At 46.0% G+C, this 13830-nt stretch overlaps 1 protein-coding gene across 10 annotated transcripts in view; it reads right to left on the bottom strand.

Annotated features, from left to right (window-relative positions):
* The window catches only part of LOC149281123 (nuclear receptor corepressor 2-like), a 254242-nt gene that overhangs the window by 150964 nt on the left and 89448 nt on the right, over window positions 1-13830 (bottom strand). For 9 of the 10 annotated variants that reach the window (XM_089499622.1, XM_089499617.1, XM_089499624.1 and 6 more), the window contains exon 4: window positions 4910-5090. The exons of the other annotated variant lie outside the window; for it this stretch is intronic. In XM_089499622.1, coding sequence (XP_089355748.1) covers window positions 4910-5090 — 181 coding nt within the window. The remainder of the gene's footprint in view (window positions 1-4909; window positions 5091-13830) is intronic. 10 annotated transcript variants of the gene reach the window in all.

The following is a 13830-nucleotide window of genomic DNA, read 5'->3' as shown; positions in this document are numbered from 1 at the left end:
GAGAGCATGAAGTTAAAGGATCCGCTTTCACCCAAAGAGAATTGGGTGAGATGTCACCTTGTAATATTGATGGAACAGAATGGAAAGGTCTAATTATGCAAATGATGAGCTGGGTTTGCAAAGAAGCAGTCAGCCTGAACGAAGACGGGGTGGGAGGGGAGCCTCGCTCGCTGCACAGTTGCAGCTTGAACAGTAATTTAAAATGTGGCTGTGGACGTCAGTCAAAAAAGCAAGGAGCAAGAGGCAACAGAAGACTGGTTCTAAAAATTGCATTTATGGAAACAGCACGTCGGCTAAACCAATATCCCAAGATACCACTCCAAACCTCGCTCTTGATGGGTCCCAGCTGACAGTAGATGGAGAGCATGGACGGCACTTTTTGATGACCCTGGTGGACTTAACTAGGGATGCACTTTTGGACTTTGCAGAAAGAGACATCCAATCTCTCTTTCTCTTTCTTTGCAAAGCCTTCGCACCAGTGTGCAACGAATGGAACAGGGGCGACTTCTGGGTGCAGCTCCATCTTTCTGACCACTGACTGCTGGCTGCAATGCACCGGGGGCTCAGTCCAGCTGCTCCTGAAAGGAAGGGAGGAAGAAGCAACCTTACGCTGGGAGGAGAGGTTGCCCCCCTTTTCCTTCCATGATCAAGAGCAGACAATTTGAGTTTGGCCACATTTTGTAGCTGATGTAGATAGGGAGATAGAGATGCACCTGGGAGGGCCCGAACAGACAGGCCAAAATAAAGCTGCTTCGGGTCACTTTGGAGGTGTGCTGTTTAAATGATGCATGAGTCCTCAGAGGTCGGAAGCTGTGCCAAAGCCACCCTCCAGTCCTAAGGACTGGAGCACATCTTTGGCACCGCTTCTGGCCTCTTAAGATGCATGTGTCATTTAAACAGCATACCACCAAAGTGACCTGAAGCAACTTTATTTCGGCCTGTCTGTTCAGGCCCGGAGTCTCCAGCTACTGTTGGCTGGGAAAGGGAAAAGAAAGAATGAGCAGCCTCTGACACCTACTCTGTGTATGCTGGCAAAAGGTTAATGCAATGTAGGATCTTGGCCCAAGACTGCTAAGACCAGCATAGACCTGTAATATTTCAAATGCAGAGGCCACGTTCAACTCTAGCTTGCAATATTTATTTCCTTTCTTTTCTGTTGCTATCCTTCTTCTCTCTCTTACAATATGTACCCCTCTGTGTTCCGCTCATTTCTAACCCACTCTACAGAAACAGAAAAAAATAAAGGTGTCAGACAGGCTAATGATCTATATCAAGAACATATCCACTAGCTTTTTCACTGCTTCCTTGTCTCTTCCCCCCGAACGCACTCGTCGCAAATGAACGGGGGGGGGGGGGAAGCTGTGTCAGAAAAAGAAAGAAACAAGTCAGCAGTCGAAATGAGGTCAGACCATAGCTGACTCACTTTCAGCCTTTCCCTCACACTTACACTATTTTACTTACAGGCTCACTGATGAGATTTTATCGGCGGAGAGACCTCACCCTCTTTCTCAAAAAAAAATTTCTCTAGGGTTTAAATAAAAAAAAGATGTGTGGGGGGATAAGGGAGATGGAAATAGAGATGTCACCCTCCATGTGTATCCAAGCTGTGGTGATAGGTATGGAATTGACAGTTCTATGACTATGGGCCTGAACAGACAGGTCAAAATAAAGCTGCTTTGGGTCACTTTGGCAGTATGCTATTTAAATGATGCACACACCCTAAGAGGCTGGAAGCCACGCCAAAGCCACGCTCCAGTCCTAAGGATTGGACTACAGCTTTGGCACAGCTTCTGGCCTCTTAGGACATGTACACTGTTTAAACAGCATACCTCCAAAGTGACCCAAAGCAGCTTTATTTTGGCCTGTCTGTATGGGCCCTATGTGACTATCATACGTGTTTTCCCCATCTGATGGCTGCGGCGGCACTCCGTTCAAAGAGCTGTGACCCGCACTGGCGTCACCAACAAGACCTAGATTAGTCAATTAGGGATTAAGTCTCTGCCAGTCACTCTTGGGCCAAGTGGGAGACCTGCCAAGGTCAATGAAGGCCCCAGCCAGTTTCATTAATAACGGCAGAGTCCAGCCCATTGTGGGAAGGGGGGAGGTGGAAGAGGGATAAAAGGCACTGAATCCCAGCAAGAGAGGAGAGATCAGAATGCCCAATGCAAAGAAGAACCAGAAAGACAGAAGGAGGAGGAGCAGTTTCGCAGCTGCTACAAACAATCCACCTCAGCAAGGGATCAGGAAAGATTCAGTGGCAACATGAAGCATTCCGTAGCTGGATGCCACCGGCATTTAATAGCTGAATGCTGAATGCCCCCAGCATTCAGTGAGTGACAGCGATGTATTCAACTCTTTTAGTCCAAATCGCAAGTCTCTACCTTCAAGTCTCAAATCAAGTCTCAAGTTCTTGCAAAATACAGTGCGCTCTTCTTATCCACAGATTTGAGATTCTGTGGACGGCAAGACCTTGTTGCTTGTAAAGGAGGTGAATGCATGCAGCCGCACTAGTGGCCACACGCACACCACACTGGCATAGAAAACAACAAGACTTAAGGTCCTGTGTTTTGTGTTACCTGCGGCAGTGGGGGAGCAAAACGGATCCCCCGTGGATACAAAGGGACGACTCTACTTTCAAGTCAAGTCTCAAGTCATGTCTCATCCTTAGAGCCAACTTTTAAAGTAGGGCACACTTCTCAGAGAGGAACAGCAAATGTGTTAGGCAATGGAGGTCTGCTTGGCAGCCTGTGCCCACTGCACATCAGAGGATCTTTCCACCTCAAGCCCATTGCCTAACGCATTTGATGTACCCTGTCATGCATCAAGAGGAACTTCCTGATGGTCAGAGCTGTTGGTCAGTGGAATAAACTGCCTTGGAGTGTGTTGGAGTCCCTTTCTTTGGAAGTTTTTAAACACAGTCTGGATGGGCTTCTGTTGGGGGTGTTTTGATTGGTGGTTCTGCTTGGCAGGGGGTTGGACTGGATGGCCCTTGGGGTGTCTTCCAACTCTATGATGATGATATAAAATAAAGTAATAAAAAACAGCTTGCTCATTCTCAGCATCCCCAGAATCCCAAGAACAAAGATGGTGGTGAATCTGATGGAAGTCACCATCAGAAGGTGATGTGTAAGCCTGGCAGCCCAGTCCTCTCTTCCGCAAAGTCTGCTTTAACAGAGGATATCTTGCCTTAAAGGCTTCCAAGTTCAGTGCTCAGTTACATATTGGGAATGCTGGGGCAGCAAGGCCTACTGTAAGAACATTCAGTTACAACTGTAGCTTCTCCAACATCAGTCCTTCCCGGCTGCTGCTTCTATATCATGTGGACTGCCCCCCACCCAAGTTACGGTGACCCTGGCTCTACCGCTAACCCTGATGTCCTACTAGCAGAAAAGTGTTGCTATAAAGTCTAATCCTGTGACCCCCTCAATAAGGTGAATATTAATGATTTGGCAGATGTACAACATTTGATGTTCACTAGCAATGCATGCAAAACTTCTACCAAGTCGAATCAAGAGATGATCGTGTGATGCGCTTTCACTTCCTCTCTCATGGACATATGCTAAAACCAATTTCTGCAGTTTGTGTGTCAAAAAGGACTGGTGGGAGAAAGCCAGCAAGAGGGCAGGCACACTTGGAAACTGGCAGTTTTTATGAGTGTGTGTAAAAATTAAAGTGGAACTGGGGGGGGGGGGAGCAGTAAGGGCTGAGTGTGCATATAGGAAAGTGCTAAAACAGGATTATGACACTCTCAGAATGTGGCATTTGACAAGGTCATAGATGCATCTTGCAAGAGCTGAAAGAATCTGTAACTGTGAAGTGCGAAGAAAAAGAAATCAGCTGACCCTCAAGGAAAAGAGTGTTGTTGTTGTTGTTGAGAATTTTGTCTCTCGAATCACATTCTCTCTACACAGAGAATGGTTAGGGCTTTGAATGAGCTGCAATTCTGCAGAAGCACGCAGAAACAGTAGAACGCCATTCTGGGCACAGAAATCATGTTTCCAATAATCTCAGCTTTCAATTTAAAAAAACCCACCTGAACCTAAAATAGTAGAAGATTTAAGGGACAGACTTGCTTTAGTCTCATGGGCAAACAAAACATAACTCAAATTACTGGACCCAGGCCACAATCTTGATGCAAGACACCACCCACCTTCACAGTATCTATTTGCTTCAGAGAAAACACATGAGCACAAGGATCTACTACATCATTAACAAAGTACAGGTTGAGTCCCCCCTATCCAAAATGCTTGGGACCAGAAGCGTTTGGGGTTTCAATTTTTTCCCTCAGATTTTGGAACATTTGCATAGACAATATCTCGGAGATATCTTGGAGATGGGACCCGAGTCGAAACATGAAACCCAGGATTTAAGCCATAGATCTTTTCACAGGTATAAACATCCTTGACGTATAATGCTACTACTACTTCCCTCCTGTAGTGGTCTATTTCTCTGAAATAGGTTATACCTCTCTAATACTACATTCCAATCATGAGACTCATCTCACCAGGTTTCAGTGATGTCTATGATATCGTATTTGCTTTGCTGTGTTAAGAGTTCAAGTTCATCTTTTTTATTTCCCGCTATCTGTGTGTTAGCGTAGAGACCTCTAAGACCATGGGGCATCCCCCCATCTGACTTTTTTAAGGGTTTTTCTCTCCAGCTGTTGGGTTCTTGTACTATTTGCCTTGTCCTAGGTATATCCAGTACTTGATGAACCCCTGCCCTCAAGAATACCATCTCCTTCCCCAACATAGGGAGGTGAACGCTTAAAAATATGTTTCCTCCTCTACACTGGAAACAGAGCAGACCCTTTGCCTTTGAGGAGGCACATACTATTGCTTTCCAGACCTCCTTGCAAAACCAGTGTACATGCCCTCCCTGCCTGTCTTGAAGGGGTTCCTTGGCTTACCTTAGAGAGATCATCTGTCTCTCCTTGCTGGCTCTGGTTGATCAGGGGTGAGTGTCGCAGCAGCGGCTCTTGCAGCAGCTCTAGCCGGGGCCGTTTTGTCTCGATGAACTCAATATCTGACTGTTTGCTCAGGTCAGGGAGGTAAGAATGAGGTGAGGCTCGGCTGAGTAACTCCTGCGACCTGAGGGTGTCAAGGAGGAAGAAGAAAGAAAGGAACTGTCACAGAGCCACAAGGCCATATCGGTTCTGAGACACATACAACTTGGATATGGAGGAGATAAAAAGAGGAGAAAATTACAACTGCCGTGAGAGATACTGTTGAGGTTTGGTCTAGGAGACCTGTGGGTTAGCAACTTGTTCCCTGCTTGCTGGGCCATTGTGGCTACTAGCCAGAAAAAGGGACAAATGGATATGAGATGTTCACACAGCCACACAGAATCTTCCTAATCCTGAAATGTCGAAGCAATTTGCTAACACTGCATGGTATAGATTTCCAACGCTATTGCTCTCCCTCAGTTTGCTTAAGGAAGTCCCCAAGCGATACCTCTTTCACCACCTGACTATATGTTTGTCGGCGTACTGCTTGTGGCCCTCTCTGTCATCTCTGATGCTGGCCACTTGACACACAAAACATTGGAGCACTTTGACACAGTGAGATGCACACACAGCATGTGTTTTTGCTCGTGTGCAAAAGCCCGATACGCAACCCGCAATTAAACCAGGCTATATAGTTAATAAGTTTTTCCCACACTAGGACACTATGATTGTCAGTGGTACCTGATATTTGTTGGCAGTCTCCCACCCAAGTACTAACCACAGTGACCTTGCTTAGCTTCCAAGATCAGACACGATCTGGTGCCTTTAGGGTACACACAGCTAAAAGGGTCACATCTTGGTTTAAAACACTGGCTATCAATCTATCCAGCCTTCTTTCTCCTATAGAAGTAGCTCTATTGACTAAACGTGGCCAGTTTCTGTTAATACATTGAACATTTTCAACGTAGAAAGCACTATTTTGTTTACGTGGCTTTTACAACATCTTCACGGGTTAGGGCAGTATGATGAGACAGACAGACACACATACCAGATCAGAGGTCAGCTTGAACCCATGACTCCCAGAGGCAGCCTGCTCTACAGAGACTCAGATATTTGTTCCTTTGCTTGCCTTTATCCTCTAGCTCAATGCTTCTCAGACTTTGACATGGGGAGGGGGGATTGGTAATCCCCCTCCCATCCCCACAATAAGGCAGGGACCAGCACTATATTTGTGCCCACTAGCTACAATTGTTTATCACCTGGAAACTTGCCAGGGACCAGGAGCCAATGTTTCAAGGATGGGCACCAGTCCAGCAACCAGCCGTTTCAGTAGCATTGTTCTAGCCCTCCTTGGCTTTGCTGCCATTCCACATTAAAACAACCCTGCCCAGACGCCACTCTAAAATAATGTTTACAAGGGAGCTCACGATATGAATCGGAGACGGCTCTCTGTCACGGCCTTTTCTAATTTGTTCATTTAGTTGGTCCTGGTCTTCTTTAGCTGCAAGCAGGAACAGGTGTATGTAAAGGTAGTCGGTAGCTAGAAACGGCAATCTTCTAATGTGAAGTAGGAGGCTTTCATGGCTGGCATCCATAGTTTTTGTGGGTTTTCCGGGCTACATGGCCATGTTCTAGAAGAGTTTATTCCTGACGTTTCGCCAGCATCTGTCGTTAGCATCTTCAGCAAAAGGGTCACACAGTATATATACCCAACTCTCTTCCATGCCAGCATTCTCTGAAGATGCCAGCCGCAGATGCTGGAGAACGTCAGGAATAAACTCTTCTAGAACATGGCCACATAGCCTGAAAAACACAAAAAAACCCTCTAGTGATCTTCTAATTCTGCAAAGCTAACAAGCTGCTTTGGCCTAGAGGCTTTCACTGGAGGCCTGGAAACATCAACCGGTCTCCTCTGGGTGCTTCATGTGGAAGGTTTTCAAAACCTACGTGCTGCATCCTCCTCCGGCAAGAGTTTGGTGGGACTGAAGAAGTCGAACCTTGACCTGATAGCAATAGCATTTAGCAGTAGCATTTACATTTCTATACTGCTTCATTGTGAATGAAAGCACTTTCTAAGCAATTTATAACATGTAAGCCAATTGCCCCCAACAAGCTAGATACTCATTTTACCGACCTATGAAAGGATGGAAGGCTGCGTCAATCTTGGAGCCCTCTGGGATCAAACTCACAATGTTCTGGATGGAGCATGTACATTTAAACACTGCGCCACCAGGGCTACTTGATATGTCTCAGGTCGCTGAAAGAGCTTGGAAATAAATTACTACAAAAAGAACGTGTCGACCCAAGTCCTTAAAGGTTTCCAGCAATTATAACACGGATTGTTTTAATAACTGAACACAAAAAACATTATTTTTGAATAAAGATTGCTGTTTCTTTGTGCTTAAATTAATTGCAGGTCAGTCTTTCCAAATATTATTTTTACATTTTAAGTACTGTACAAATTGAATACTACAGGCCTAATGCTAACGGCTAGCGCCAATTAGATCCGACCACCTGACTCAACTGTTGAATGGCGAGGCAACCCCTATGTAAATCACATTGATCCAAGGCATTTATTCCAACTGGGACTAGTAATTTGATTTCAGCGGTAAAATTTCCTTAACGTTTCAATGTGACAAATTGAATTTCCTCAACAATCCGACATCGGCACATTAGCACCGACCCTAACATTTCCACGTTCTGGTCACCGTTTTAGGACCAACGGGAGACTGAGTCCCGATTTCCGCAAAGCCACCTTGTGAGGTTCATATCTTGGTGGCTACTGTGACCCACGCAATTTGGCCGTCGGCGCCAACGGCAGAAGGGCCACAAAGTATGGGAAAGGTAGAGCGCTCATCACAAATGTATCCTATTACATTTTTAAGCTGGCAAAGCCAATTCTGTACTTGCACCCCCCCCCCCCCGGGTCTCCTCCTTAGTACATCGTGTTCCCAGCTCCTCAATCAAAAGGATTAATCACTTTCAATAAGAATAGCAATTAAGCTTTTCCCCTCTTGCCACACTCTGTGTGTCTGCTTTGGAAGGCTGGGCACACGCGTCAGCTTATTAACGTGAACGGAATATATTGTTATTGACAAAAGCACCATACTTCTTGTTACCATGGGATAAATGCTTCAAAACTTTCATCGCCAGGAAGGGGGGAACAAAAAAACCAATTTGAAAACAACCACCAACCGAAAGAAAAAATGAGTCACTAGACTACCAAAATGATCCAACTTCCTTCATAAAAAGCACCCTCCCATGACTACTATGAATTTTTGTTAAGGGGGGGGGGGGGATATATGGCAAATACCATGCATAATAATTTATTATAGCTTCCATTTCTTCCCTCGATTATAACAAATAATAATAATAATTTTAAATTTTATATTTGCTCTTTGTGCTTGGAACCCGCCTCAATCTGAAAGGGAGAGGCGGGCTAAAATAATAATAATAATAATTATTATTATTATTATTCAGTCTAAAAACACTTCAGGTTAAAATTCCAATCTAAATTACAAATATAAAAGAGGCAGGTAGCAGTGACGGCTATAAACAGACAGTGGGGCAGTCTAATTAGTTCTTGAAATCAATCGAGGATTAATTATTATAATATATTATTATATATTATATTATATTATATTATATTATATTATATTATATTATAATTAATCTCCTCTTCCCCCATAAGAGCGCTACACATAACATACTCTCAAAACCATATACCAAGTTGCCTGAAATTAATTTGCAAATGTAATTCCACCAGGGCGACCAGACGTCCTCCTTTTTTAGGATGTGTCCTACATTTCAGTCTTCTGTCCAGGAGGAATTCCAAAATGTCCTCCATTCTGAGCAGGATTATGACGCATACATTTATATTTACAGGGTTAGGACATCTGATCACCCTGAACCTCACTTTCAATAAAATCACAGAATCCTCCTCCTCTGTTATATAAATGTAGTGAAAGATGAAGAAGCAAGTTTGGGCTAGGAATGTTAGCTGGGACATCCCTGAGGGAAGGACTACGCTATGGTGGCTAAACTTAAATCCAGATTTTTAGAGCATCGAGTGTGGGGGTCCCTGAGGTTGGTTGCAGAATTAAAACCTGGGCCCTGATATGCTTCAAGCAGGAAACACGGCTGTGTCGACAAGGATGGCAGTCAAGGATGTGGGTGGATGGGAGAAGGAATTGAAAGCTGCCAGCCAAAAACAGAGAAGCAAAGCTCATGGGTGGTGGTGGTGCTACCTGTACTTCTAAGATAAAGCACACTCCAGCCATGGCCTCAAAAAGGTCAACGATGCTCTTGCTTCTATGGTGATTGCTTGGTGTTTTGTGGTCTGTTGGCAAATCTGTTGATCAGGTCAAGGCTGGACCTTCCAGAGACATCATATAGGTTGCCACTCAGCACAGGAGGTCAGTGTTGCTATCTAGGTAGGGAGGCTGGTGACCTCAGTGAAGCTGTAGAGCAGTGGTTCTCAACCTTTGGTCCTCTAGATTTTTTGAGACTTCAACTCCCAGAATTCCTGAACAATGAGCTAACTGGGACTTCTGGGAATTGAAGTCCAAAACATCTGGAGGCCCAAAGGTTGAGCACCAGTGTTGCAGAGCATCAGTGGAGCTGTTGATCAGCTCCAGGTTTCAGCCTGGATTATAAAATAGCTGTCCAAAACATCTGCAGCACCAAAGGTTCTTCACCCCAGGAGCAGTGTGTCCCACAACATTTGACCTGAAGATTTCAATGTTGAAATACCGAAGGTTTCAAACACCCTTTTCAAGTTTTTTGTGGGCTTTTTGGGCTCTGTGGCCATGTTCTGGAAGAGTTTATTACTGACATTTCGCCAGCATCTGTGGCTGGCATCTGCAGAGAATGCTGGCATGGAAGAGAGTGGGGTATGTATATGCCCGGCCATCAACAACAGAACATACACAGATTAACATAGAATTTCCTCCCAGGGTCACACAGTATATCGTATTTTCCGGTGTATAAGGCGACTTTTTACGCCTGTCTTATGCGCTGGATTCTGACCCCAGAGACAGGCGAATGGTGTAGCCACCTCTCTGTCTCTGGGGTCCTTGCTGGTTCCTCTCCCAGCAGGCACTCGCGCCAGCTTGAAGGGGCTCCTCTGGAGACCTGAGGTGGGTACCACGGCTGAGCTCTCTCTCGCTGCCATTGTTGCTGCAAAAGGTGTCGGAGAAGCGGCTCCAGGGCCGGTCAGGTCGAGGTAAAGAGCCGGCCCCTTATTCCTCGCTGCTGCCGCCGCCGCCACCACCACCCAATATACTCCGCTTCTCCAGCGGCTTCAGAAGTCCGCGCGGAAGCCGATGGAGAAGCGGAGTATTCTGGGTAGTGGCGGTGGCAGCGGTGGCAAGGAATAAGGGGCCAGCTCTTTACCTCGGCCCGACCGGCTCTGGAGCCGCTTCTCCGCCGCCTTTTGCAGCAGCAATGGCAGAGAGAGAGAGAGCCCAGCTGCAGTACCCGCCTCAGGCCGCCAGAAAGGCCCCCTCAAACCGGCGCGAGACCCCCTTATAGGAGGCCAGGGATGCTGCCGGCATGCAACTTGGGGTTCGTCTTATACTCCCAGTCGCCTTATACGCCGGAAAATACGGTATATACATCCAGCGATCTTCCATGCCACCATTCTCTGAAGGTGCCAGCCACAGATGCTGGCGAAACGTCAGGAATAAACTCTGCCAGAACATGGTCACATAGCCCCAAAACCCCACAAAAAACTAGGGATTCCGGCCATGAAAGCCTTCGACTACCCTCTTCAAGTTTCACTTCATTTATTAACTGCATCAATGATGGCCTTGGAAAGTTTCTCTTCCTCAAACTGAAGCCACCTACCTACTACATGGGGACAATACTGCTGGTCCTCCGTATCCACACATTTTTTTTAATCCACCCATTCAAGCTTCCATCCACTGTTTGAAAATATTTTAAAAATACACGCATTCCAAAAAGCACACTTGGATGTTGCCATTTTATAGAAGGGACACCATTTTGCTATGCCATTGTATTTAATGGGACTTGATCGCCCACAGATTTTGGGATCCACGGGGGTTCTGGAACCAAACCCCAGGAGATACCAAGGGTCCACTGAAATGACGATAACAAGACTTGCATAAGGGATGCCAGCTGAGATAAAAATACATAGAATGTTTCCTGGGGGTGGTGGTTATATGTTGTGGTAAGCAAAAGTATATAAATTATGCCAATTCACATTTGATGAGTTGGAGGCCCAGCATGAGCCTATTTTGACTCAGGAAGGCTGATCATTTTATTTTTTCGCCCCAACCTTTTCCAATCTTCACAGGTTGGCGCTCCCTGGGAACATGCTTTCAGCCCCACTGCACTCTCCATGCTCCCCAGTTTCTGAAAAGGGCACTGCTATTTTAAACACAATTTTAGAGCTTTCAGAGCTTTTCACTACTTAATGTCCTGCTGGGGTTGGTTTTTCGTTTTATCACTCTGGTGTTTTCGTCTTTATAACTCTATTTTTTAGTTTGTGTTTTATCATTTTAATCCATTTCATGATGCACCCAAAACTGCCGTTTAAAACATTTAAGAAAACCAATTATTACTTATTTATCAATTTATGTCCCTCCTTTCCTACAAAATCCTCACAGCAATCCTGTAAGGGTAGCTTCAACTAAGGCTACATCCGCACTGCAGAAATAATCCAGTCTGACACCACTGTAACTGCCATGGCTCAATGCTATCAAATTCTGGGAACTGTAGTTTTGCAAGACATATAGCCTTTTCTGTGAGAATACTCTGGTGCCACAACCCTAACTAGAATTCCATAGCTTTGAGCCTTGGCAATTAAAGTGATGTCAAACTGGATTGTTTCTGCAGTCCAGATGCAGCCTTGGACACAGTGATTGGCCCATGCTCACCCAGATAAGTCACCATTTGCAATTACAATATTCCTTTCCATGACCCTCTCCGTGGCATGCGTGCATTTATGCCTTTCTGACATTTAAAACATATAGGCACATTGCTATATGAGATCCCTAGCATAGGGCATCTATAACATAGTTCAAATATTCTTGGACAACACGATGCTACTTCTGAACTGTCCAGGACAATTCAGGAGGCTATAAGAAGAGAACAGGCCAACAGGAGGGAAAGACGAAAAAAAGCAGACCTTGACATAACATTCCTCTGCAATTATTTGTGGTACACAGCATACCAAAAAGGAGATCTCAAAATAACTCTTCCAAACTTGTTTGTTCCAGCTGGCAGGACCTCACTGCACTCTCACCAAAGAGGAGCCTTCCAGAGAATGGCTTGCAAACAATGGATGAGGTGCACTGAGGCATCGCTTGATGGTACAGCACTCTGTACGTGTTAAGAGGTCTCAGGTGCAATGGCTGACAATTCCAGCTGAAGCCCTCTCAAGGCTAGGTACACTCTCGAAAGCAGAATCCGTACCAGCCATGACAGAACCGAACCAATTCTACGGGAGGAAGGAGGCGGTGCGCTTCAGTGTGGCTGCCTGATTTGGAACACAGGAGCCAAACTGAGAAACTGGTAGGGCTTAACTCCACATCTGACAAAGAACTCACAGGTGGGATAAAAAGTGGGGCTAGAAATAAACACGCAGCTAAAGAACAACCTTCCAGCAGATGCACAATAATAATTTCCAGAGCTTGGAAAGCTTCCCAGATTGGACGCATCTCCCCGATTCCTCCAACCATCACAGCCACTGGCGATACTGGCTTGAGTATCTTGGGAGCTGTTGTCCAAAAAAAAAAAAAAAAAAAAAAAGGAGGAGGAGGAGGAGGAGGAGGAGGAGGGGAAAATAAACTTTTCCAAGCTTTACAGAGAGCAGTCATTTTGCTGACACTTTCCAAACACTCTCACTGCTGCCAACCAAGTGCCAGGCTTGCAGTAGTAAAGAGTGGAGAAACCAGATTCTCAAGTCCTCAGATGAAAATGCTTCTCCCAAAGCTTTTCTGAGCATTCTTCTATGGAAGGGGAAGGGGAAGGACTTGCCTGCTGGCCTGTGCCAGGCTTGGTGCTTGGCTCTCGAGGTTCCCTCACCCCACTCCACTCACTCTGAGACACAGCGGAGCTTTGTGTGTGCCGTTTGTGTCCTCCCTCCTCCAGATATTCAAAGGCCGTAGTTGTGCTCACCTCGAGCTTGCTGCCCGCCGCCCACCCACCCCCAGCCGCCGACCCACAAGAGCCAGCTGCCTCTGCTAGAAGCCAAGCAATCGGAACCTGGGAACCAAGCCAAGGTTCTTACAGATGCGTTGCACATGAATCTGCCAAGGGGGATCTCAGCTGCACGGATGCCTGCTCTTCCCTGCTCCTCTGGGTGGGGTGCGGGGTGCGGGAAGGATGTTGCCTCTTTGCCAGAGAAACCCAAAAGTATTTGCTGCGGCCGGCCAGATCTACTCCCCCTCACCACCAGCTGCAGCCTCCAGCCACCACTTGATCCAAGAAACACAAGGAAAAGGAGTTTGGGGGTGTGGGAAAGGTCCACCAGAGGTCATCTCAGTCCACAGCCTGCTGCACCAAAGTAGGATTCATTAGGCCTGAGCCACCCTTGACATATGTTTATGCAGTCTATATTTAAAAACTTCCCCTGATGGAAAAAGGAAGGAACTCCATAGTCTCCCTTTGGTGACCGGTTCCAAGAAACACAGTTGGGGAAATTCTTTGGGCAATCATCAATCATACAATTGGAAGAGGACCCAAAGCTCACCAGATATAACCCACAGGAGGAGCAGCCCTTCGCCAATGCCCACCCAACTTTCTGAAAATCTCCAAAAGTAAGGCGTGTCAACGCTGGCGCTGGCTCCCTGTTTTTTTCTGAGCACCTTTCAAGACTTGCGCCCAAAAATAACTTAGGGGAAACATCCTCCCATTGAGCT

The sequence above is a fragment of the Sceloporus occidentalis genome, unplaced genomic scaffold (genome assembly GCF_023333645.1).
Source record: "Sceloporus occidentalis isolate IW3139 unplaced genomic scaffold, rSceOcc1.0.p SCAF_138, whole genome shotgun sequence".
NCBI lineage: Eukaryota > Metazoa > Chordata > Lepidosauria > Squamata > Phrynosomatidae > Sceloporus > Sceloporus occidentalis.
The sequence above is the reverse complement of the archived record's forward strand: the minus strand, read 5'-3'. Positions and strand labels throughout refer to the sequence as shown.